General features: G+C 38.9%; 1 protein-coding gene across 1 annotated transcript in view; it reads left to right on the top strand.

The window, feature by feature from the left end:
* LOC126295335 (E3 ubiquitin-protein ligase MIB2) overlaps positions 1 to 26,842 on the top strand; it is a 370,711-nt gene that overhangs the window by 48,798 nt on the left and 295,071 nt on the right. The window contains exon 5 of the mRNA XM_049987804.1: positions 6,749 to 6,934. Coding sequence (XP_049843761.1) covers positions 6,749 to 6,934 — 186 coding nt within the window. The remainder of the gene's footprint in view (positions 1 to 6,748; positions 6,935 to 26,842) is intronic.

Below are 26,842 nucleotides of genomic sequence, written 5' to 3'. Positions count from 1 at the left end.
TAGTGTAACATGAGCTGCTTCAGAGTAGCATTTTCTGCTGTCACACTTCTAGCTCAGTGAAAGATATTCTTGAGAGCGTAAAAACATTGTCTAGGTAGCTAGCTTCTAGAGAATTTCCACTGTGCGCACTTTGATTTTGGTTCGTGCACGGACCGCGATTGAAGTGCCGGCACAGGACATTGGAATGTGTGCTGCTGTCAAGTCTCTACCTGCTGTGGTAGTGGCGTTCGTACTTCGGTGTTGTGGCTTGGCAGTGTTTTGGAAGGCAGATAGGAAGCAACTCTGCTAATAATGTAAACAATGGCAGAAACAGCTGATAGAAGCTGGGGAGAAATGTCATTCTCTTATGTGCTGGTCTGAGGTTCACTTTAAACTTGTTGTTCTGGGTAATGAGAGATTTGTCACGTAATGTTGTAAATGTTCAATATGAGAACAATTGGATACAGAAGAGTTCTTAAAAAAAGACATTACATGATTTTGTAGTGAGTTGGCGTAAATGTGAGCTCTCTTACAGCCGTCTGTAATATAAAGTGGCAAAAAATGATTTTGTATGGTCAGGTTTGCGATGTGTATCGTTGCTTAACACAAGAAAACAGAATACCACATCATATTACGGATATCCTCCACTAAATAAATGATACATATCCTGTGTAATCCGGGGTGCTGCTTCTTAATGCTGCCATATGTTCATCTTGATGTTACTGCATAACCACTAAGGAATCGTGCAGTGGAAGAAATAAGCTCCAGGAATTCGTGTTCACAACAAGTTTCATTTCACACACTAGATGTTCGGGGACAAACTACATGTAAAATTGACTTAACACTGTCTCGTGGCTGCTGTCAAAATGAAGTCCAACTGAGATATTGCAGCTTACAAATCGCCTATATGTGAATTTAAACAAGTACTGACATTGTTACAGATTAAATTTTTAGGTGTAACAATTAAAACTTTTACAAATGTCTTCCCAAATTACAGAGCAATTTACGTGAAATAACATTGAATAATTTCATTCAAAGACAGGAAAGAATCTGTTTCTATGAAGACTATAAATTTCATGTTTTATCATTACAGCAATATATTTGGTTAATTTGCATATATTATTTTACTTACTTAAAAGATAATAATCCCATCATTTTCAGGTGAACAGAGGGATTAGTTTTATTCAATGAAAGGCTAAGATTCAATTAATTAAATTTTGTACAAGTAAAAACTTTACGTTTTTGTATAGTTGTAATTACAATTCGATTAGCTAATACCAATTGAAACATTAGTATGCTTTATCCTGACTGAAAAATTATCATGTCATATTACTATTATGGATACAATTTCTGTTTTAGTTTGAAAACATAAAAATAGCTGTCTTTTGATGACTACAAATATCGAAATTTTAATTGTTAATTTCTCCATAATTCCAATAGCAGTTATAGTTGTATCGTGTGCCTGAACTTTGTATAATGTACAAATTGTGATGGTACAGACAAAGTCCTACAGCACAATTAGTGGTATAGTGTGGCAAGTCCACTGTGTAAAGAAACCACAACAGTGAGATGACAGATCATTAGTGAAGTTGTTGGTTCAGTTACAACTCACAACCAGAGCTTTAACACTTCAAATGCTATCAAACATAGGTTGTAATTTGATGAAGAAATTTCTGAGAATGTACATTTGGAGCACAGCGTTATATAGTAATGAATTGTGGGCAGTGGGAAAACCGCAGCAGAGGAGAATTGAAGCATTTGAGATGCGGTGCTATGCAAGAACATTGAAAATCAGGTGGAATACAAGGGTGGTTTGAAAAGTTCTCAGAATGGAATAGAAAAACAGCACTTACATCACTGAACTTTTTTTTATTTTTCAATGTAGTCTTCTTGTAGATTAATCTTGTAGATTAATGCACTTGGTCCAGTGATGTTCCAGTGCCTCGATCCCACCTCGAAAATGAGTTTGCTCTAGGCCTGCAAAATAATTGTCAACTCCGGCTATCAATATTTTGTTTGAAGTGAATATTCACCCACCAAGAAAAATTTTCAGTTTTGGAAGGAGGTGGAAGTGTGACGGAACCATATCAGGTAAACAAGATGAGTGGGGGCAACAATTCATATCTCAGTTTGCATAATATTGCCACGGTGACAGCACGTGTGTGCTGGCACACGTCAAGGGTCGTGTCATCAATCTTGCAGATAATGTTTTCATTTCTAATTCTTCAGTTAAAATGAGTTACATGCTTTCAGGTGACATCTGGCAAGTGCGAGCAATTTCACGCACTTTTAATCGGTGATCCTCCGTGACCGTTTCGTGCACTTCTGCAATGATTTCTGGAGTTGTGACACATCTCGGCCGACCAATGCGCGGATCGTCATCTGAGCTCTCCCGACCAAATTTAAATTCGCTTGTCAACTTGACAACAGTTGAATATCAAGGAACAGAGTCCCCCAGTGTATTCTGTAAATTGGCACGAATATCCTTTACTTTCATACATTTGGTTTACGAAGTACTTAATCACTGCTCGAATCTCGATTTTTTATTATTTTATTTTATTTTATTTATTTATTTTTTTTTAAATTTATTTCCCCCCCCCTCCCCCCAATCTTCGCAAATCACCGTGCGGGAACAACAGTGCCGTGTCACCGCCACATCTCTCTTCTGAGAGCACATGTATACAGGCAACATTGTGTTTCTTGTGTTTCCAGGCAACATCCGGATGAACATCGCGGTAGTGCTGACCTCTCGTGGTGATACCGAGAACTTTTCAAACCAGCCTCGTAATAAGATGAGAAATAAGGTCAAGGTTTATGACACCAGGGAATCACCTATGTGGGACTTGAGGGAGGTGTAGGGGGTAGAAACTGTAGGGAAAAGCAAAGATTGGAGTACATCCAGCAAATAACTGAGGACACAGAGTGCAAGTGCTAGTCTGAGATAAACAGATTGCTACAGGAGAAGGATTCGTGGCAGGCGGCATCAAACCAATCGGAAGACAAATGAATCGAAATGTGCAGTTACAAATTGTGAAAGCAGGAATGGTTACATTTCATTGGTAGGTCATGTAATGTCGGAGACAGTGCACGCTGTTTACAGAAATTCTGGCCCGAGTGTCTCAATACTCACGCAGTGATCTGATCGGTGGTCCGTGTTGCATCCCTTGTATGTTGACATTCAGCCAGAGTCTGTGATGTCAGGTGGCACTTTTTATTAACGTGAAACCTCAATTCACACACAAAACTACTGATACACTACGTGATCAAAAGTATCTGGACACCCTGAAAACATAATTTTTTCATATTGGGTGCATTGTGCTACTACCTACTGCCAGGTACTCCAAATCAGCGACCTCAGTAGTCATTAGACATCGTGAGAGAGCAGAATGGGGCGCTCCGCAGAACTCACGGACTTAAAACGTGGTCAGACGATTGGGTGTCGTTTGTGTCATATGCTTGTACACGAGATTTCCACACTTCTAAACATCCCTAGGTCCAATGTTTCCGATGTGGTAGTGAAGTGGAAACGAGAAAGGACACGTACAGCACAATAGCGTACAGGGCGACCTCATCTGCTGACTGACAGAGGCCACCGACAGTTGAAGAGAGTCGTAACGTGTAATAGGCACACATCTATACAGACCGTCACACAGGAATTTCAAACTGCATCAGGATCCACTGCAAGTACTATGACAGTTAGGCGGGAGGTGATGAAACTTGGATTTCACGGTCGAGTGGCTGCTCGTAAACCACACATCGTGCCGGTAAATGCCAAATGACACCTCACTTTCTGTAAGGAGCGTAAACACTGGAAAAACATTGTGTGGAGTGACAAATCACAATACACAATGTGATGATGTAATGGCAGGGTATAGGTATGATGAATTCCCGGTAAACATCATCTACCAGCATGTGTGATGCCAGAGGCGGGGTGTCATGGTGTGGTCGTATTTTTCATCAAGGAAGGTTGCACCACTTGTTGTTTTGCATGGCTCTATCACAGTATAGGGCCTACATTGATGTTTTAAGCACCTTATTGCTTCCCACTGTTGAAGAGCAATTCGGGGATGGCGATCACATCTTTCAACACAGTTGAGCACCTGTTCATAATGAACGGCCTGTGGCTGGATGGTTATATGACAATAACATCCCTGTAATGGACTGGCCTGCACAGAGTCCTGACCTGAATCCTATAGAACACCTTTGGGATGTTTCGGAGCACTGACTTCGTTCCAGGATGTAGATAACTCTCCTCTGTGCAACACTGTGTGAAGAATGGGCTGCCATTCTCCAAGAAACCTCCCAGCACCAGACTGAACATATGCTTGCGAGAGTGGAAGCTGTCATCAAGGCTAAGGGTGGACGAACACCATATCGAATTCCAGCATAACCGATGGAGGGCGCTACGAACTTGTACGTCATCTTCAGCTAGGTGTCTGGATACTTTTGATTACATAGTGTATATAGATTTCTGAGAACTGGTACAGAATAATAAAGATGATATGAGTAGAATTTAGATTTGTGGATCATACATGTTGTTCTGCCAGGATTTCTGTTTATGTTAAATTAGGGAGGTTCTCATTCTGTAAGAGGAAAAAATTGTTATAATACTCATACGTCCAAATATTTTCAGATGGCCTAGCCTAATCATGTGTTTCAATATTGTTGTCATCCAACCACCTCTACACACATGAAATGAAACCGTTCTCTGTGGAACTATTAGTGTGCAACTAGTTGTTGTTGTGGTGGTGGTCCCCTGCTTTAAAACTAGTTTGATCCAGCTTTCCATGCTAGTCCATCATGTGCAAGCCTTTTCGTGTCTGCATAACTACGTGCATTCGAACCTGCTTGCTATAGTCAAACCTGGGTTTCTTTCTACAATATTTACCCCTCCAATCTTTTTTCCATTATCAAATTGACTATTATTTGAAGCCTCGAGAAGTGTCCTATCAAATGATCCCTTCTTTTACTCAAGTTGTACAATAAAGACCTTTTCTTCCCAGTTCAATCAGTACCTTCTAATTACCCATCCAAAGAAATAGACAGAAGCATTTGCTCACTTTTAAACGTGTTAATGTGCAAATGGTGTAATTATATAAAGCTTTTATGCATCTATAATTACAACGTTACGGTATTCTAATTAAGTTATAATTATGTTAGATGGAGGCATTCATTTCAGGTATTAATTTAGTAATGGACATGATTATACAAAAGTGACCTATTCTAATACAGTATGCCACAAGAGTCAACCTAACAACTTTATAAAACATTACGATTTATATTATTGTTTATTGTAGTTGTTTATTGCATTTTTCAGTTCATTCAGAAACACTGAGTAGGCATAGATCAGTATTCTCCTGTAGTGCACCACTTTGAAAGGGCTTCTTTTCTTATCCCTTTTTATTAGGTACGTTTATCTTCATTGTGACACTACACTCCAGACAAATATTCCTTATACTTAAATTTGTACTCATTGCTAAAACGTTTCTCTTTTTCAGGGAAGTTTTACTTATTATTGCCAGTCTGCATTTTATATCCTCTTTACTACTGGGACTGTGAGTTGTTTTAATAGCAGAAATCAACTGCTACTTTTAATAACTGAGTGCCTAATCTAATTTCTTTATCACCCGATGTAACTCAATTACTCCCCATTACTATTGTTTGTTGATGATTAACGTGTAACCTCTTTTCAAGACATTATCCATTCTGTTCAATGAAATTCCTTTGCCATCACTGACAGAAATACAATGTCATTGGCGAGCAGTATGATTTTTATTTCTTCTCCCAGAACTTTAATTCACTCTCCAGATTTCTTCTTGGTTTGCTTTACTGCATGTTCAATGTACAGACTGGATAATGTTGGGAAGAGGCTACAACCCTGTCTCACTCCCTTCTCAACTGATGCATCCATTTCGTGTCTTTTGATGTGTACAGTGATTCCTGTGAAAATTGAAGATAATTTTATTTATACAGTGCAATTCAAAAGGAATATACCATACTAATTAGAAATGGCTATAACAAAATTATGCATAGTTGTACAACAGTTAGAATGAAAAAAGTTCAATTTTTTCTTACATACATTAGAGAAGTTCAGAATGACTCCCCTGGATATCTAAGAGATGATCAGCTTCGCACCATACATTCTGAAGCAAATGTGGAGACACTGATGTGAGTGCATTACGAACGCGAACGTTGTTTTGGATTTGTTTTCAACGAAGGAGGCATATGCACAAAGTCTTCCAAATGAATCTCATAAAAATAAATCCACATTTGGTTTGGAGATCAAGGTGGCTAGGAGCAGAACATAACTTTGTCATTTTTAGTACAACCAATCTGTCAGCTTGCACTAAGTCAGTTTAAAAATGTGTGTACCTCTGTACCCCAAGGGGGTGCTTTCACAATGATCAAAATTTTGAGTATTCTTTTACATTCTCTGTGATTCATACTTGTGTGTAGCTATGCATTAAATAATTTATAGTCGGTATATTTCTTTTGAAATGTGCTGTATGAGATGTATGTGCTATGTCAACTGTATGTATGACATTCAGATAATTAATACTTTGCTAACCTGGAGGTGGTCTCAAAACTGAAAAGTAAAAAATTTAAGTTGTGTAAGTGTAGTATTAAGTTTATTCAGTCTGCCGTACGAATTTCTGTTTCTTCCTGCAACTGCAAAATGGAAGATGACTACCTATAACCTTGTCCGATTGCTGGCACATAACTGTTTGAAATTGCGAGGGCAAGGTATTCACTTTTACGCACGTTACAGGGAAGACCGGTAGAGTGATCGACATCCACGGCTGGGACAACGAATCGGGACGGTCGGTGGCGAACGTGACGTGGACGTCGGGCTCGACCAACGTGTACCGTGTCGGGCACCGCGGCAAGGTGGACCTGAAGTGTGTGCAGGAGGCATCGGGAGGTTCCTACTACAGGGACCACTTGCCCGTGCTCGGTACGTGGAGTTGTGGTAGTGTACTGAGAACCTCAGACACAGCTTAAAGTGCTTCAATTTTCACTACAGATTCTGTTCATTGAACATAATTGGGTGATGTGTCGTCCAATGTGACCAGTTGCTTCAACTACAGGAGAAGAAATTTGCACACGCACATACAAGGTCTGATTAGAAAGTAACGGGAATTTTTGTTTTTCTTAAATTAACTTTATTTATTCACTACCAACTATTACTTTGGCCCATTGAAAGTAATTCTGTACAGATACAATACACCAGTGCCAGTGCTTTGTCCAATCCCGGAAGCACTTCTGGAACTTGCCTTTCATTATGGTGTTCAGCAATCCTGTTTTTTATCTCACAAGTGGTGGCAAACTTGTGTCCCTTCATTGTTCTCTTCGTCCTCAGGACTAGAAAGAAGTCGTAGAGGGCCGTGATCGGTGTATGTGGTTCCTGGAGCATCATAGTGTCCCCCCCCTACCCCCTCCCCCCTTTCCAAAAAACCAGAAACAAGACTCGAGGTATGAGTTGGAACATCATCGTGAAGCAACTTCTGCAGGTGGTTTTGCCACAATTCCTCGTTGTTTTCTTCAGATTTCTTCATTCAAATGGTGTGTAACTTAAAGGCAGTATTCCTTATTGACCTTGTGACCATAAGGCAGGCACTCATGACCTACTGTTCCATTGGAATCTAAGGAAACAGTGTGAAGAATCTTCAAGTACGATCAGACTTGCCGAATTTTTTTCGGTCATGGCTCTTCAGGCAGTTTCCATTGGGATATTCGGGCCTCAGTTTCGATGTCACACCCGTATACCCGTGTTCCTTCACCTGTTGTAACCCTCTTTAGAATTTCTGGATCATTGTTGACTTCATTAAACAATTACTGGGTGATATGTATGTGATGATGTTTTTGGTTGAAATTCAACAATTCTGGAACAAATATTGCTGCTACACATTTCATGCCCAAACCTTAAAAAAAATTGCTTGGCACGAGCTGAAGGATCATCGGCAACCTCTCTAATTATACTTCATTGGTTTTCCAGAATCAGTTTCTGTACTTTTTCTACATTGTTGTCAGTAGTTGATGTGCGAGGGCATCTAGGATGGTAATCGTTTTCAATGTCTTCTAGACCCTCTTTGAAACGTTTACACTATTCGTAAACTGTTGCCTTACTCATAGCAGATTTGCCAAAAGTCACACTCAACATTTTGAATGTGGTGCTGAAGTTTATTCTATTTTTCAAGCAAAATTTAATGCAAATTCTTTGATTGATCTTCTTGGAAAGTTAAAATGCACCGAGTACTGGTGAAAATGTATAACCTTTTCAACTGTGAACAACAAACTGAATATTCAAAACAGCTGAAAATGATAATGTACATTAGGAACATGTGTACCAAGAAGATAAATAAAATTGAAAACTGTATGTATAAAGACTATGAAATTAAAAGAGTCACCTTTACATTTTGATCATAACTCGTACACGTAAAAATGGCACACTATCTATCATTCAGAATTAATAACTTCTTTATTATGGAGGAGGGGATGATTGGTGGGTGTTAAAACAGGGTGACTCGGTCATACACCATGATGAGTCGGAGAAAGATCCACCTTTAGTGAAGAGGAAGAACAAAAGTAGACAGAGGTTTAGGGGTTGTGTCAAAGCGGGGTGGTACATTGGTAAGCACGTGCCAGCTTTCGTCCAGAGATAATAAGTTCCAAGTGAGAAGTTAATATAGATTAGGAGGCTGGAAGTTGAATAGTAGAGTTGAGAATTAGGACGGAAAGAGGTCATGATAAAAAATATACATACATACTTGAAAGAAAGTACATGGGGCATAATCCGTATCACTTCAGGCAAGTGGGTTACCTTCATAGTCTCGGATCTTATTGAATTTAACATAAGTTAAAACTCATGAGTAAGTAAGAAACAAGGTTCGGACCCCCCCCCCCCCCCTCCCCCTCAAGGAAAAAAAAAAAAAAAAAAAAATCGGGTCCTGAGATACAGGTGTCCAAAGATGACACTGCGAGCACCATTTTGAAGATGTGAATTTTGGAAATATTTTTAAGATGCTGTATCTCTGTAACAGTACTAGATATTTTGTTAGTTTTTTATTTGAAAGGTAATTGCCCTATGATTACAATGGTACCCTCCATTTGGACATATCTGTCAACATTCTTTTAGTGTCACCTTTTGATTTTTTTATGATTTGCAGAATTTCCTTGGTTTTTCTTTCAAAAATGCCAATCGAGAAAAGTTAGATTTTCTTTCTGTTGATTACTACCATGTAGTACTACGTTCTGTGTAAAGGAGAGCTTCCACTTTTAAGTTGGACATGTTTTATTTAAAAAAATCATATTTTTAACTTTTAAGAGTAATGTACATCTTCAATGTTGTTGTTTCTTACTAATTTCTTTGTTACAATGTTTCTTTTTATTGTCTTTATTGCAGTTATTTCTTATCACTTTGTTTGTTGCAGTTATTTCTTATCACTTTCATTGTTGAAGATATTTCTTACACTTTGTTGTGGTTTCTTGTCAGTTTCTTTGTCGTGGCTGTTCATTGCAGGTTTCTGTATTGTATTTGTCAAGTGCTAATTTGTTTACTGAAGAGGCTTCTAAAAACTCTGAGACCATCCAGTGAGTTCTGTGTTTTTGTGAGGAATTTTCCAGTTGACACAGTTGCTGTGTGTTTTGTGAAAAGGACTGTTTGAAATGTCTTCCGACTGGGACAACAGGAGAGTGAAGCAGTAACACACCAGCATCTGAAGGAATAGCAACAACACCATTGAGCAGAAGTGAAAGGGTGTTTACTGGCTGAAGAACTATGTTTAGTGCTTCACTGTGATTTTGCTGATAACCTAGCCTGTAATTCTGCACAAGAAGTAGAAGGGTATCATTGGAGTAATGACCAGGTTTCAGTTTTTACAAGTGACATGACTCAGCTCATGCTTTGCTAGCAATGCACAAAATTCTTCAAGTATAAGCAGAGGTGGAGAAGATCATTATTATTTCTGATGGTGCTCCTAGTCATTTTAAAAATCGTTTCCAGCTGTTCAAATTGAGTAAGTCGCTTGTGCCAACTGAGTAGGTATACAGTGCTGTTGGTCCCGGGAAGGGGCCTTGAGATGTGTAGGAGGCCTGTTGAAGCACCATGCTACAAAACATAATCTTTCCAGACCAAATACAGCTGCAATTCAGAATGTTGAGGATTTTACGAGAATCGTGAAATCTGACACGTCTTTTGTTCAAAGAGGAAATCGAAGAATTCTGTTAGACGAAAAAAGAATAGTCCAAACAAATTGATGCTGTGAAAGGAATTCAGAAGACGCATTTTTGGACTCGAAGTGATGACGAACTCGTATTCCACGCACTGTAAAGAGCAAGAAAGAAAAAATTTTGTTTGTATGGCCAATGCATCGGAAACAGCAGGATAATATTCAGATTCACAGCCTGAGAAGTGTGATGTTTGTGGCATGTGTGTATGACTTTTATTGATGGATTGCAGAGTTTGTTGACTCCAGTTAAGAGTCAAATGAAATTCTAGTGAACTTTACGCTACCACATGGACCAGCTGCTGGATATAGGGTTCCAGCTGACGGGCAGCGACGACGTCATCGGTGCCCACTTCCTGTTCACAATGTTTTGAAGATTGTAAGTGCTCCTGTTCCTATTGGTTCAACAGGAAGGCATCACTCTATATCAAAAGGAGATACCGAAGCAGTGTAACACATTTTTAGTTCATTGACTGTCTAATTTCAGTACAAAATAGAGTGCACAGAAGTTGTACAAATTGAAACCTTTCACATACATTTTGGAACCATTTAAAAAGTTTGAAAAATGTGTCCCTTACTCACCTTTCAAAACTAAAATTATGTTAAATAAGGCTAAATTTTGATTTTTATGAGCCTGTTATGTGATAATGTGGTAATAAACTGGGTTTTATGTATGGCAAAAATTTCAATTGTTTATAAAACCTGTTCAACCTAAAAGTGGAGCTCTCCTTTTCAGGGAATGTAGAACTGTTTGGCACTAATCTACAGAAAAAAATTTAAATTTTATTGATTGGTGTTTTTGAGGAAAAAAAACTTTCACTATAAATTATGAAGAAGTTCAGAATGCTATAGTAAAAGAACTTTGACAGATAAGTCCAAATGGACTTCGTCTTTCAAATACAAAAAATCCAAGAAAATATCTAGAACTGTTCCAGAGATACAGCATTTTAAAAGTTTTTTCAAAATTCGCATATTTAAAATGGTATGCACAGTGTCATCTTTGGAGGGCTGTATCACTGATCAGAAACTTTTTGGAGAGAGGGGAAAAAAAAGTGTTTCTTACTTAGTCCTTCATTTTAACATATACTAAATTCAATAACATCTGAGACTATGTAGGTAAGATTTATTCGTAGCCTGCCTATGTAGGTAAGATTTTTTCGTAGCCTGCCGTAATTGATAGGGACTTTGTCAGGGTGCTTCAAAAAGAATATATGTATTTCAGAGACACACATTCATTAAATTACGAAACTTGGGACACAAATTTACGAACCTCTAGTTTTGATTACAGAAGTTCAGTATGTCCTCCACTAGTGCCACAAGCAGTATCTCATCGACACTCGAATTTCCTCCTGTATTTGAGACAGTGTGTCCATCGTCACTGATGTCGTGGCAGTATGGATCCAGTTCCTCAACTCTTGTAGTTTCTGTGCAGTGCTGAACCTGACAGGAAGAAGTCGCAGAGAATCAAATCTGGTAACCATGGAGGCCAGACAAGATGTGCTAAGTCACCGGCCGTATTATGACCATTACGACTGCCCAGTGGAGTTTCATTGAGATATATGTGCACTTGGCAACTCCAGTGAGGGGGAAAATGAAGTTGTCTTCATTCAGCATCGGAAATGATTAGTTTTGTGATGTACCCAGATACTGCTGACCATCAGCTGTGTTTGCATCAAAGAAGAGTGGGACATCACAAAAGACCCATTGACTTCAGCTGAAGCTCCTGCTTGTTCAGTGTGTGCATGTGGGTTCTGTAGTCTCCAAATTTGATCGATGAGAGGTTATAACTAGAATGTGTGTGTTTTTCTCACCGCCGGCATTTTGCTTTATTGAAGCAAAGCATCATCACTGGCCTTTAATTGAATATATTTAAAATTTGTTTTCTTTTCTAGATCAAAAAATGGGCCATTAACAATTGTTGGTTTTTAATTACTGCTTGATTTTACACCTACATCATGAAAAGCTGTCTGCTAGCACATTTTTGGTTCCTTTCTTCATTAGACAGTAATGTTGTTGTTATGGTCTTCAGTCCTGAGACTAGTTTGATGTAGCTCTCCATGCTCATCATCTCCCAGTACCTACTGTGGCCTACATCCTTCTGAATCTGCTTAGTGTATTCATCTCTTGGTCGCCCTCTACGATTTTTACCCTCCATGATGCCCTACAGTACTAAATGGGTGATCCCTCAATGCCTCGGAACATGTCCTACCAACTGATCCCTTCTTCTCGTCAAGTTGTGCCACAAACTCCTCTTCTCCCCAATCCTATTCAATACTTCCTCATTAGTTATGTGATCTACCCATCTAATATTCAGCATTCTTCTGTAGCACCACATTTTGAAAGCTTCTATTCTCTTTTTGTCTAAACTATTTATCATCCACGTTTCACTTCCATATATGGCTACGTTCCATACAAATACTTTCAGAAATGACTTCCTGACACTTAAATCTATACTCGATGTTAACAAATTTCTCTTCTCCAAAAACGCTTTCCTTGCCATTGCCAGTCTACATTTTATATCCTCTCTACTTCGACCATCATCAGTTATTTTGCTCCGCAAATGCAAAACTCCTTTAATACTTTAAGTGTCGCATTTCGTAAATTAATTCCCTCAGCATCACCTTAATTATTTTGTGACTACATTCCATCGTCCTCATTTTTCTTTTGTTGATATTCATCTTATATCCTCCTTTCAAGACATTGTCACTGTCCAATCAGATCAACTGCTCATCCAAGTCCTTTGCTGTCTCTGACAGAATTACAATGTCATCGATGAACCTCAAAGTTTTTATTTCTCCTCCATGGATTTTAATTCCAACTCCAAACTTTTCTTTAGTTTCCTTTACTGCTTGCTCAATATGCAGATCGAATAACATTGGGGAGAGGCTACAACCCTGTCTCACTCCCTTCGCAACCACTGCTTCCCTTTCATACCCCTCGACTCTTATAACTGCTGTCTGGTTTCTGTACAAATTATAAATAGCCTTTTGCTCCCTGTATTTTACCCCTGCCACCTTCAGAATTTGAAAGGGAGTATTCCAATCAACATCGTCAAAAGCTTTCTCTAAGTCTACAAATGCTAGAAACGTAGGTTTGCCTTTCCTTAATCTAGCTTCGAAGATAACTCGTAGGGTCAGTATTGCCTCAAGTGTTCCAATATTTCTACAGAGTCCAAGCTGATCTTCCCTGAGGTCGGCTTCTACCAGTTTTTCCATTCGTCTGTAAAGAATTCGCGTTAGTATTTTGCAGCTGTGACTTATTAAACTGGTAGTTCAGTAATCTTCACACCTGTCGACACCTGCTTTCTTTGGGATTGGAATTATTATATTCTTCTTGAAGTCTTAGGGTATTTCGTCTGTTTCATACATCTTGCTCACCAGATGGTGAGTGCTCCCAAGGCCGTCAGTAGTTCTAATGGAATGTTGTCTACTCCCGGGGCCTTGTTTTGACTCAGATCTTTCAGTGCTCTGTCAAACTCTTCACGCAGTATCATATCTCCCATTTCATCTTCATCCTCCATTTCCATAATATTGTCCTCGAGAACATCACCCTTGTATAGACCCTCTATATACTCCTTCCACCTTTCTGCTTTCTGTTCTTTGCTTAGAACTGGGTTTTCATCTGAGCTCTTGATATTCGATGATAACTGTGGTTCAATTGTATACTGCTTTGTGGAACTCTGTATTTTTTATGTTCAACACAGCTCAATTTTGCACAGTTGTGTTGATTGTTTATTTGTATACTTCTAAGTGGATACCATGTTTTGCTGTTTTGCCAAAATTGCTACTAGTTTTTCTTTGATATGTATTTTTTTCTCTCTGTAGTTTGTTATATGTGCGTTATTCTGTTTAATTGAGTTGCTGTGTATCCATATACTGTGTAAGAGAAATGGAGTATTGATGCAGTTTAAATTTTGTGTGGTGAGCTGTTGGTGGTGGGGGGAGCAAAGATGAGTGGACACAAGTACAAAGTATTGTGCTGGAGAGTGAGTTAAAGGAAAAAAGTGAGGTGCAAGAAGTGAAATGAAATTTGGGGGAGGGGAGGCGAGGTGAAAGAATGTGAAGAATAATGGAAAAGGTCCTTCTGTTTTATTTTATTTTTATCATTTTATATAGTGTATTGTTTCCAATATTTATTAGGTCATTGAGCAACAGTTTATTTGATGTTAGTGGTTTTTTTAATAACGGAGTTTTCTTGAAAAATGAGAAGGTGTCTGTCTTTACTAATTCTTTTGATGTTCATATCTTTTTCAGTGGTGCTTGCTGTGTGGTATTCCTGTTTAAGATGGTTTATACCATATTTCCTTGCTCTGATGCAGTCTATGTACCTTGTGTCAAATAGTATTTCTCTACTTCTCACTAATGTGGAAAGTTGCTTCATGACTTAACACGATGTGTTGTATGAAAGTGTTATTGTTGTCAATAGCATTCTGAAGCTTGTCAGAAAGTGTCACTTGTTTTCATGTGTCATCATGGTGTAAAACCTGTAACAGCTGTAGCATTTACGGTTCATAACCACCTGACATTTTGAAACACACCAGGTTGTTGTTATAAGCAGTTGTAACTCCCAACTGGAATATGAGTCAGTTTTGTAGGACCATGTTGAAAATCAGTTTGAATTTGTGTGATACTTTTGTCAGAAACACGAGGGTGACAAGGACTCTCTCCTTTACGTACACATTGTGCGTCTACAAACTGTTGATACGGTCCACGAATGTTCCATCCTCTTGGAGAATCAGTTTGGTACCACAACCTGAAATGTATTTACACTATACTCATGTAATTGCATTTTACAAGCTTGTGTGCACAAAATGGTTCCTGGCGTGGAGTAGTTATTTTGCAACATGTGACAGTAACTGAACAAATAAAAGACAGCAAACTTCTACTGGCAATGGGTATAAACTATACAGTGTATTCATTCCTCCAATAATGAGCCATATCATATCTAACCAAAAAAAAGTATTTTTTTAAATTTTATTAGTCTTGCTTAAAAATTGTATATGGTGGGAGATTACGATTACTTTTCTTCTAGATATAACAGTGAATTACTACACAAAGCTGGAATGTGATTTTGCTACATCTTTGGTTTGTAAATTGTTATAAAGAAAATTTTCACTTGTATGAAATGCTAATGAGATAAAATATTGTAAAGTTTCACAGTTTATGTTAGTAAATGTTTTCATAAGATAGGTCTACTCCAAGACAAAGTTATCTGTAATTTTGGCTTGTGGAATTTGAATAAGATCACATAAAATATTTGATGGTGTCGCCTATCACAAAAATGATCAAGCATTTTTTAACATGATGTAGAAAATTGCAGATTGCTGTGCCAGGTACGCACTATGATTAAATGTCGGTGAAGCCAACTTGGAACTCTTTCACAAAAACCTCATCTTTAACATATGCTACTTGTCTCTCAGTATATTTTAAATAATGTTGTGACTAGGATTGCATAAAAAATTACACATGATTTTGAATAGCGCTTTGCTTTCAAATTACACTGTGATCAAAAGTATCCAGACACCCCCAAAAACATACTTTTTCATATTAGGTGGATTGTGCTGCCAACTACTGCCAGGTACTCCATATCACCAACCTCAGTAGTCCGTACACATCTCGAGAGAGCAGAATGGTCTTTCCACACTCCTAAACATCCCTGGGTTCACTGTTTCCAATGTGATAGTGAAGTGGAAACGAGAAGGGACGTATACGGCACAAAAGCGTACAGGCTGACTTTGTCGACTGACAGACTGCCGACAGTTGAAGAGGATTGTAATGTGTAATAGGCAGATATATATCCAGACCATCACACAGGAATTCCAAACTGCATCACATTCCACTGCAAGTGCTATGACAGTTAGGCGGGAGGTAAGAAAACTTGGATTTCATGGTTGAGCGGCTGCTCATTAGCCATACATCATGCCGGTAAATGCAAACGACGCCACGATTGGTGTAAGGAGCATAAACATTGGACGATTGAACAGTGGAAAAAACGTTGTGTGGAGTGACGAATCACGGTACACAATGTGGCGGTCCGATGGCATGGTGTGGGTATGGTGAATGCCCGATGAACGTAATTTGCCAGTGTGTGTAGTGGCAACAGTAGAATTTGGAGGTGGTGGTGGTGGTGGTGGTGGTGGTATGGTGTGGTTATGTTTTTCATAGAGGGGGCTTTCCTCCCCCCATGAACCATGGACCTTGCCGTTGGTGGGGAGGCTTGCGTGCCTCAGCGATACAGATGGCCGTACCGTAGGTGCAACCACAACGGAGGGGTATCTGTTGAGAGGCCAGACAAACGTGTGGTTCCTGAAGAGGGGCAGCAGCCTTTTCAGTAGTTGCAGGGGCAACAGTCTGGATGATTGACTGATCTGGCCTTGCAACATTAACCAAAACGGCCTTGCTGTGCTGGTACTGCGAACGGCTGAAAGCAAGGGGAAACTACAGCCGTAATTTTTCCCGAGGACATGCAGCTTTACTGTATGATTAAATGATGATGGCATCCTCTTGGGTAAAATATTCCGGAGGTAAAATAGTCCCCCATTCGGATCTCCGGGCTGGGACTACTCAGGAGGATGTCGTTATCAGGAGAAAGAAAACTGGCATTCTACGGATCGGAGTGTGGAATGCCCGATTCCTTAATCGGGCAGGTATAGTGGGAATTGGTGAAGTTCGGTGGCAGGAGGAACAAGACTTCTGGTCAGGTGACTACAGGGTTATAAACACAAAATCAAATAGGGGTAATGCAGGAGTAGGTTTAATAATGAATAGGAAAATAGGAATGCGGGTAAGCTACTACAAACAGCATAGTGAACGCATTATTGTGGTCAAGATAGATACGAAGCCCACACCTACTACAGTAGTACAAGTTTATATGCCAACTAGCTCTGCAGATGATGAAGAAATTGAAGAAATGTACGATGAAATAAAAGAAATCATTCAGATAGTGAAGGGAGATGAAAATTTAATAGTAATGGGTGACTGGAATTCGAGTGTAGGAAAAGGGAGAGAAGGAAACATAGTAGGTGAATATGGATTGGGGCTAAGAAATGAAAGAGGAAGCCGCCTAGTAGAATTTTGCACAGAGCACAACTTAATCATAGCTAACACTTGGTTTAAGAATCATGAAAGAAGGTTGTATACGTGGAAGAACCCTGGAGATACTAAAAGGTATCAGATAGATTATATAATGGTAAGACAGAGATTTAGGAACCAGGTTTTAAGTTGTAAGACATTTCCAGGGCAGATGTGGACTCTGACCACAATCTATTGGTTATGACCTGTAGAGTAAAACTGAAGAAACTGCAAAAATGTGGGAAATTAAGGAGATGGGACCTGGATAAACTGAAAGAACCAGAGGTTGTACAGAGTTTCAGAGAGAGCATAAGGGAACAATTGACAGGAATAGGGGAAAGAAATACATTAGAAGAAGAATGGGTAGCTCTGAGGGATGTAGTAGTGAAGGCAGCAGAGGATAAAGTAGGTACAAAGACGAGGGCTGCTAGAAATCCTTGGGTAACAGAAGAAATATTGAATTTAATTGATGAAAGGAGAAAATATAAAAATGCAGTAAATGAAGCAGGCAAAAAGGAATACAAACGTCTCAAAAATGAGATCGACAGGAAGTGCAAAATGGCTAAACAGGGATGGCTAGAGGACAAATGTAAGGATGTAGAAGCTTATCTCACTAGGGGTAAGATAGATACTGCCTACAGGAAAATTAAAGAGACCTTTGGAGAGAAGAGAACCACTTGCATGAATATCAAGAGCTCAGATGGCAACCCAGTTCTAAGCAAAGAAGGGAAGGCAGAAAGGTGGAAGGAGTATATAGAAGGTTTATGCAAGGGCGATGTACTTGAGGACAATATTATCGAAATGGAAGAGGATGTAGATGAAGACGAAATGGGAGATACGATACTGCGTGAAGAGTTTGACAGAGCACTGAAAGAGCTGAGTCGAAACAAGGCCCCCGGAGTAGACAACATTCCATTAGAACTACTGACGGCCTTGGGAGAGCCAGTCCTGACAAAACTCTACCATCTGGTGAGCAAGATGTATGAGACAGGCGAAATACCCTCACACTTCAAGAAGAATATAATAATTCCAATCCCAAAGAAAGCAGGTGCTGACAGATGTGAAAATTACCGAACTATCAGTTTAATAAGCCACGGCTGCAAAATACTAACGCGAATTCTTTACAGACGAATGGAAAAACTGGTAGATGCAGACCTCGGGGAGGATCAGTTTGGATTCCATCGAAATGTTGGAACACGTGAGGCAATACTGACCTTACGACTTATCTTAGAAGAAAGATTAAGAAAAGGCAAACCTACGTTTCTAGCATTTGTAGACTTAGAGAAAGCTTTTGACAATGTTGACTGGAATACTCTTTTTCAAATTCTAAAGGTGGCAGGGGTAAAATACAGGGAGCGAAAGGCTATGTACAATTTGTACAGAAACCAGATGGCAGTTATAAGAGTCGAGGGGCATGAAAGGGAAGCAGTGGTTGGGAAAGGAGTGAGACAGGGTTGTAGCCTCTCCCCGATGTTATTCAATCTGTATATTGAGCAAGCAGTAAAGGAAACAAAAGAAACATTTGGAGTAGGTATTAAAATTCATGGAGATGAAGTAAAAACTTTGAGGTTCGCCGATGACATTGTAATTCTGTCAGAGACGGCAAAGGACTTGGAAGAGCAGTTGAACGGAATGGACAGTGTCTTGAAAGGAGGATATAAGATGAACATTAACAAAAGCAAAACGAGGATAATGGAATGTAGTGAAATTAAATCGGGTGATGCTGAGGGAATTAGATTAGGAAATGAGACACTTAAAGTAGTAAAGGAGTTTTGCTATTTAGGAAGTAAAATAACTGATGATGGTCGAAGTAGAGAGGATGTAAAATGTAGACTGGCAATGGCAAGGAAAGCGTTTCTGAAGAAGAGAAATTTGTTAACATCGAATATAGATTTATGTATCAGGAAGTCGTTTCTGAAAGTATTTGTTTGGAGTGTAGCCATGTATGGAAGTGAAACATGGACGATAACTAGTTTGGACAAGAAGAGAATAGAAGCTTTCGAAATGTGGTGCTACAGAAGAATACTGAAGATAAGGTGGATAGATCACGTAACTAATGAGGAGGTATTGAATAGGATTGGGGAGAAGAGAAGTTTGTGGCACAACTTGACTAGAAGAAGGGATCGGTTGGTAGTACATGTTTTGAGGCATCAAGGGATCACAAATTTAGCATTGGAGGGCAGTGTGGAGGGTAAAAATCGTAGAGGGAGACCGAGAGATGAGTACACTAAGCAGATTCAGAAGGATGTAGGTTGCAGTAGGTACTGGGAGATGAAGCAGCTTGCACAGGATAGAGTAGCATGGAGAGCTGCATCAAACCAGTCTCAGGACTGAAGACAACAACAACAACAACAACAACAACAACAACAACAGAGGGGGCTTGCACCCATTTTTGTTTTGCATGGCACTATCACAGCACCAGCCTACATTGTTGTTTTTAAGCACATTCTTGCTTCCCACTGTTAGCAAGCAATGCGGGGATAGCGATTGCATCTTTCAACACAGCCACGCACCTGTTCATATTGCACAGCCAGTGTTGGAGTGGTTGCACGACAATAACATTCCTGTAAAGGACTGGCCTGCACAGAGTCCTGACCTGAATCCTACAGAACACCTTTCGGGTGTTTTGGAACGCTGACTTCATGCCAGGCCTCACCGACTGATGTAGATAACTCTCCTCCGTGCAGCACTCGGTGAAGAATGGGCTGTCATTCCCCAAGAAACCTTCCAGCACCTGATTGAATGTATGCCTGCAAGAGAGGAAGCTGTCATCAAGGCTAAGGGTGGGCCAACACCGTACTGAATTCCATTGTTACCAATGGAGGGCGCCATGAACTTGTAAGTCATTTTCAGCCAGGTGTCTGGATACTTTTGATCACACAGTGTATATTTTTGATATAAAACTTACATTAATTCAGCAATTAGAATCAGAGTGAAACCAGCAAAGGGAAATGATGCGAATGAGAATGTGAATGCTAATGAAAGGCGCTATGTTTTTTCGTAACTGATATACTGGTTGTGAAAAAACATTCTCTTCATGTTACGATGTAGCTTGTATTGTCTCTCTATGATTTAACTTTTCCTTACTCATACATAATCTTAACAAGAGTGCTGGTACATTATGATTACTTATACATAACAAACAAAACATGAAAACTATGTAAAAACTCGTTCACTTAAGAAAAGAGGCGGCACATAGTTTTGACAACATAATACTTTGCCATACATGTATGATTTTTGAAACACCCTGTATATTGGAAAGAGAGGAGGATGTGTTAGCAGAGATTAAGTCCAGGAGGGTGTTGGGATGTGTCGTAGAGCTAGTTCCAATCTCCAGAGACCAGGGACACTACTGTGAATTGAGAGGATCTAGACTGCCTGTGTAATGCAGCAGTAATAGGCACTCGGGTCCCATCGATTATGCTGCTGGCTGCTGAGTGTCCCTAAGGCAGATAGTTCTTCTGTGCCTATTTGTGCACTCTGCCAGTTTTGTGGTGGCCATTCGTGCAGCGTAGAAGAACTGGTCACCCTGGGAATACCCAGTACTCAGTTGCCTAACGTGCTCTACAGCATAACAGATGGTGTCTGGGTGTCTGCTACTAGCACATCATGTGGGCCATTTGGATGCTCCACTATTATCTCCTCCCCCCCCCCCCCTCTCTCTCTCTCTCTCTCTCTCTCTCTCTCTCTCTCTCTCTCTCTCTCTCTCTCTCTCTGTCTGTGTGTGTGTGTGTGTGTGTGTGTGTGTGTGTGTGTGTGTGTGTGTCTAGTCAATTCTGGCTTTCCGTGGCCCATGAACTGGAGCACGTCAGTTTCTTCTGTCCTGTACCTTCTCCCAAAGGCTTTCCAGGAGGGGATCCGTTACTTATGCAACACTATTGATTCATCTCGTCCTTTGCCCTCCTCTTCCCTGTATGCCTTATCTCTTCCCCCTCATTAACTTGTTTCGCAGCAAGTCGTGTCCTCTTGTAACATGCTCAAAGTAGGTCACTTTTTGTTTCATTGTCAGACCTGCCAAGTAGCAGTCTGGTTTTGTTAGTTGTAACATTGACCTAATAGCATCAGGGTTGGAAAAGAACAAGATATTGTCCTATTTGCAAATGGCATGGAAGAACGTCAAGTATTGGTTAGTGAACTCGCATTAGCATGTTCTGAAGTTGGACTAAAAATGAACATTGATAAAACCAAGGTAATAAGTGGATGGACACCTGAGAAAAGTATATCAGTTGGAAGTACACAACTCCAAAGAGTCACAAAATATCTCTATCTGGATCAGTTGATAAACATAAAAGGAAGTTTAAAACCAGGAATATTATGATGAATTAAATTGGGCTGGCAAGCTACTTGGACATTAAATGAGTTCATTGTTAGAAAGCTAACAGTAGCCCAAATAGGAATGGAAAGGTCAGTGTTGGGTTACATGAAAAAGACAGGAAGTGAGCAGTTGAAATAAGACAAACAACGAAGGTCACCGACATAATGGAACGAGTGAATACCTTGAAATGGCAGTGGGCTGGTCACGTAACTCAAACAAATGGTGGTAGGTGGTCTAAACAAGTCCTAGACTGGAGCCCAATTTACCAAAAAAGACCTAGGGGAAGACCACCAGACAGATTGGACAGAGATATAAGGAAGACAGTGGGATTCAATTGGCAACAGAAAGCTCAGGATTGGAAGAAATGGAAGATCTTATTGGGATGCTTTGTTACCCGCTGACTCAAAGAGGCTACATTAAGTGATAGAACTGGCTGATGATGATGAAGAATATTGACCATTCGTTCTATTTCTAGCCCGTGGAACTCTGAGGAGTTCCCTCCAACACCGCAGTTTCGAGGTATCTATTCTGTGCTGGTCAGTCGTTCTTATGGGCTATGTCTCACATCCGTACATCACAACTGGAAAGCGCATAGTCACTACTTTATGAACTCCTTAAAATTAAGGTTGGACATTTCCCTTTGCCAAGTAGCTAGTGTCTCTTGATTTTTTGGCTACAGTCACCATCAGCAGAAATCTGAGAGCCTAGATAATTGAACATAAAAACAACCTCCCTTATTTCTCCTCCTGTATGCCACGAAGTGATAGGTATAGTTGGCATAATTTTAATTTTCTTGACATTCAGCGCTAGACCAGCCTATGCACTACCTTCTTTCATCTTCGTTAAGATGATCTTTACTTTAACTTCACTGTCTGCCATCAGTATGGTATTTATATTTATCTGAGCTATTTTAATTCAGATTTTTTCTTCATGTAACCCTGCATTCCTCATAATGTGCTCTGCATACAGATTGAATACCCAATATTACTATCTCAGAACTCGGTAGCAGGGGAAAAAATTTTATTTTGTTTGGCCATCTAGGACTTTTTACATTTGGCAGTGAACTTTGCTTTATTTGAAGCCCATATTTCCTTCATTCTTTGTAAATGGGCTTTCTTACCCTCCTCTGTCCAAGGGCCCCACATCTTCCTTTTAGTTGCTGTTCTCTGTAACACCTATTTGTCACTATCTTGCTGTGGGGGAAATATCTCTGTCACAGGCATTTTTGGGTTTGATTTGTAGGTGTTGGAGATCGTCTTTGGTATTTCTGAACTGGGGCATTGTGATTTTGAGGTTTGAATAAAAAAAAGTGAAAGACCTTCTTGTCATCTTGTTTCCATCCATTTGTTTGAGGTGACCATAAAATTGTACGTGTCTTTGGCAACTCTCTCTCTAATTTTCTCTGTTTTGACAGAGACTTGCTTTCGGGAACTACTTTGGTTGATGCTGTTCTTGTAATTGGATCCCGTAATAATTCTGCACCCTCATTTCTCCAGTTCTTCAAGGAGGCCTTTATTTACAGTTAGGGATAGGCATTCAGCTGCATATGTATTTGTTCCTTATCCCTCGAGTGGGCACGCCTAAGTATAAAGTGCGCCATCCACAAATAACGGTGTCTTCTACCGTTCCCTCATTGTTTTACAACTGAGAGCCAATACCTGTTCCTTCATTGTTGCTTCAGCTAACACAGTGCTAAGTTGTGCTGTCATATACCAAGTGAGCCACAGTGCTGAGCAATAAACAGCAAACTAGGTGAGGAAAAATTTACAGTCCGTTCAAGAAAGTGAACCCGGTTCTGAGCTAGTGGCACACTCCACAGTGACGCAGTTGTCTACAAGAAAAATAGCAACCGAATAAGCATGAGAATAGAATAGAAGTTTCTTGTCTTGTAACATACAATTTCAAGCTATTCCCTTAATTTACCAGAGACTCATCAAAAAACAAAAACTTGTTCACAATTTTCCTTATAATATCATTAATATAATATATTGTACTGAACAGTTAATTAGTGAAGCAATTAATAATAACTTTTCTTCAAAAGTAACAAACGTTTAAAAATGGACAGTCCGTGTTTAATTCAAACCAGGTATCTAGTTTTTCTAAAGTATTTATTACAGTTTGGGGAATTTGGTCAGTACTGTTACATTCAGAGATTACAGATGTTTCATCTGCAAATAAAACTGAGTGACACTCAATAATTAAATCACTGGAGACTAAGAACTGTCATGGATATGATGGAGTGCCTAGCAGAATATTAAAGTATTGTGCTGCACATGTTAGCCCTGTATTTAGCCATATTTGTAATTTTTCCTATAGGAATGGTCAGTTTCCTGAACGATTACAGTACTCAGTAGTAAAGTCACTTGATAAAAATGGAGAAAAGGATAATGTAGACAATTTTAGACTTGTTTCTATGTCATCAGTGTTTGCTAAAGTTATTGAAAGGGCACTGTACGTAAGAATAATTGATCATTTTATATCACATAATTTGCTATCAAATGTACAGTTAGGCTTTAGAAGTGTTTGAACAACTGAAAATGCTAAATTCTCTTTTCTCTGTGAGGTAGCGGATGGGTTAAACAAAAGATTTCGAACACTAGGCATATTTTTTGATTGTGTTGATCACAAAATATTGCTCCAGAAGTTGGACCATTACGGAATACGGGGAGTAGCTCACAATTGGTTCACCTCTTTAGCAACAGACAGCAAAAGCTCATTATTCACAGTGTTGAGAAACTGTTGTGATGTACGCTCAAATGGGGGGTGTCCCCAGGGATCAGTGTTGGGGTCACTCCTATTTGTTATTATCTAAATGATATGCCATGTAGTATTATGGGTACACTAGCTTGGTGGTAAAGGACGTTGTGTGTAAAATTGGTTCGGTTTCAAATTGTGCAGTTCATGACATAAGTTTGTGGGTTGGAGAAGATAAACTAATGCTAAATCACAATAAGACTCAGTTTTTACAGTCTCTAACAGACAATTCAATGAAACCCGACATTTTAATTTCACTGAATGGGCATATGATTAGTGAAACTGAACAGTTCAAATTTCTAGGTGTTCAGATAGGTAGTAAACTGTCCTGAAAAGTTCACATTCAGAATCTCATTCAAATACTTCATGCTGCAAGTTTTACTGTTCGGACAGTATTTGGAGTGAGTGATCATTCGACATGAATATTAGTCTACTTTTTCTTATTTTCATTCGCTTATGTCATATGGCATTATATTTCGGGGTAACTCTTCCCATTCTAAAAGGATATTTTTGGCTCAGAAACAGGCGGTTTGGGCAATAAGTGATGTAAGTTCACAAACCTCTTGTCGACCCCTGTTCATGAGTCTGAGTATTTTGACATTGGCCTCTCAGTGTATATATAATCTCCCTTACTGCCATTTCTTGTTAACAATATTAGCTTATTCCCAAGAATAAGCTGCTTTCACTCAGTTAATACTTGGCAGAAATCAAAACTGCATTAGGATCGAACTTCCTTAACGATTTTGCAGAAACGTGTGCAGTATACTGCTGCATCCTATAAGCTGCAACAAGAATTCAAAAATCTTAGCAGTAATCCATGCTCTTTCGAATCAAAACTGAAGAATTTCCTCATGGGTCACTCCTATTCTGTTGAGGAGTTCCTTGAAAAATTAAGCTGATTATTGTTATATTGTTGATTGTGTTTACTTAAACTTAGGGTTGGACTTTTATGTTTGTCTGTTACTACTTTGATGTTGTAATTTCATTTACTGACACGTTCCATGACCTTGGAAATTTGCTTCTCAGTTTGGTGCTATGGCACTTGATGTGTAAATAAGTAAAAAATAAGTACTTGCTCTCTCCTGCTCAAATTTTCAGGTTGTTATTCATGAATTCTTCTACTGAATAACAACATTTGAGTACTAGTTTCTCATATAAGATTTTTTCAGTGTTCCTAAATTTATGCTGAGTAATTCTCTTCCTTTCACTTTGTTATAAATTTTCATATTCGTATAATGTGGAGTTTGAGCATAATATTTAAACCAAATGTGGGAAGCATAAAGTTATTTTGATTTCTGGTGTTGTAATCATGTTGAAAATGATTTGCTACAAATAAATCGGAGTTGCTGTAGGTTTTTTAAAAAAAAGCACAGTTCTATAGTTTTCGGTAACTCCATAAACGGAGCCCAATGATCAGAAAGTCCTAAACATAAACAAAACTTATTTGCCTCATTATAAGTATAATTGGTTGAAATATTATCTATAAATGTTACAGACATTTTGTTCACTCAAGTAAGATCAGTGAAATTAGCAAAGAAACCCGATATTTGAATCATATCAATGAATATTGTTGAGTTTTTGGCTTCACTGGCTAGATCTATGTTGAAATCGGCACTTGTTGTGACCCTTTTCTTGGTTTTGTTTTGAAGTTTTTGCAATAATCACTGGGATTTTGACAAAAAGTGGAATTATATACATAGATAAAATTACAATATTTTGCCCTAACTCTATGCAGCAGCTGTCAAATATACATTCTTTATTAACGGAATTGAAATCAAATCTTGCTCTATATTCTATTGATCTGCTCACAACTATGTATGACCCCCTCGTGTTTAAATTACTCCTACAAAAGCTGCTGGCAACATAAAAATTATAAAGGTTATTTAAGATGTTGATACTATTCTTTGTAAGCTAGTATTCATTCAAGCATACATTCTTGATATTTATTTCTGACAAAATGACTTGCAAGTTGTTAAGTTTTGTTTCTCTGCCATTTGTATAGTTTGAAATTAACCCATTTATGTTAAACTGCATTATGAGTGTATTGAATATTCCTAATGGCATCTGTTTTGAAATGCTGTTTGTGTATTTTTGTTTCAACTTTATCATCAGTTTTTACACCCTGATCTCTGCAGACTAGTTTCCCTTACTAAGTATGATCTTACAAATATCACGATACATATTGCCGAATGTTGCCAATCCTGGCTTGTTTAGAAGCACCCCATCTTGTCCTAAACATTTATCACTGGTAAATTTATTTGAATCCACGAAAACTGCACAAAATCCGTTGAACTGCTCTCTGATGCAATTTGAGTGGGATCAGAAGAAACTGTGCTGTTTAATGCTTTGAGCGGGTCGTTAGTGTGTTGTACCACTTGTATGTGGCAACAGAGTGATAAAATGAAAGTTCATTTTATTATTGGTTAATTAAACAGTGATTTACCCCATGTAATGTAAGTTTATTTTTTCATTGTTTGATTGAACTATGATTAAGCTGT

This window comes from Schistocerca gregaria, chromosome 11, assembly GCF_023897955.1.
Source record: "Schistocerca gregaria isolate iqSchGreg1 chromosome 11, iqSchGreg1.2, whole genome shotgun sequence".
Taxonomy (NCBI): domain Eukaryota; kingdom Metazoa; phylum Arthropoda; class Insecta; order Orthoptera; family Acrididae; genus Schistocerca; species Schistocerca gregaria.
This window is presented reverse-complemented; position numbering and strand designations above follow the sequence as displayed.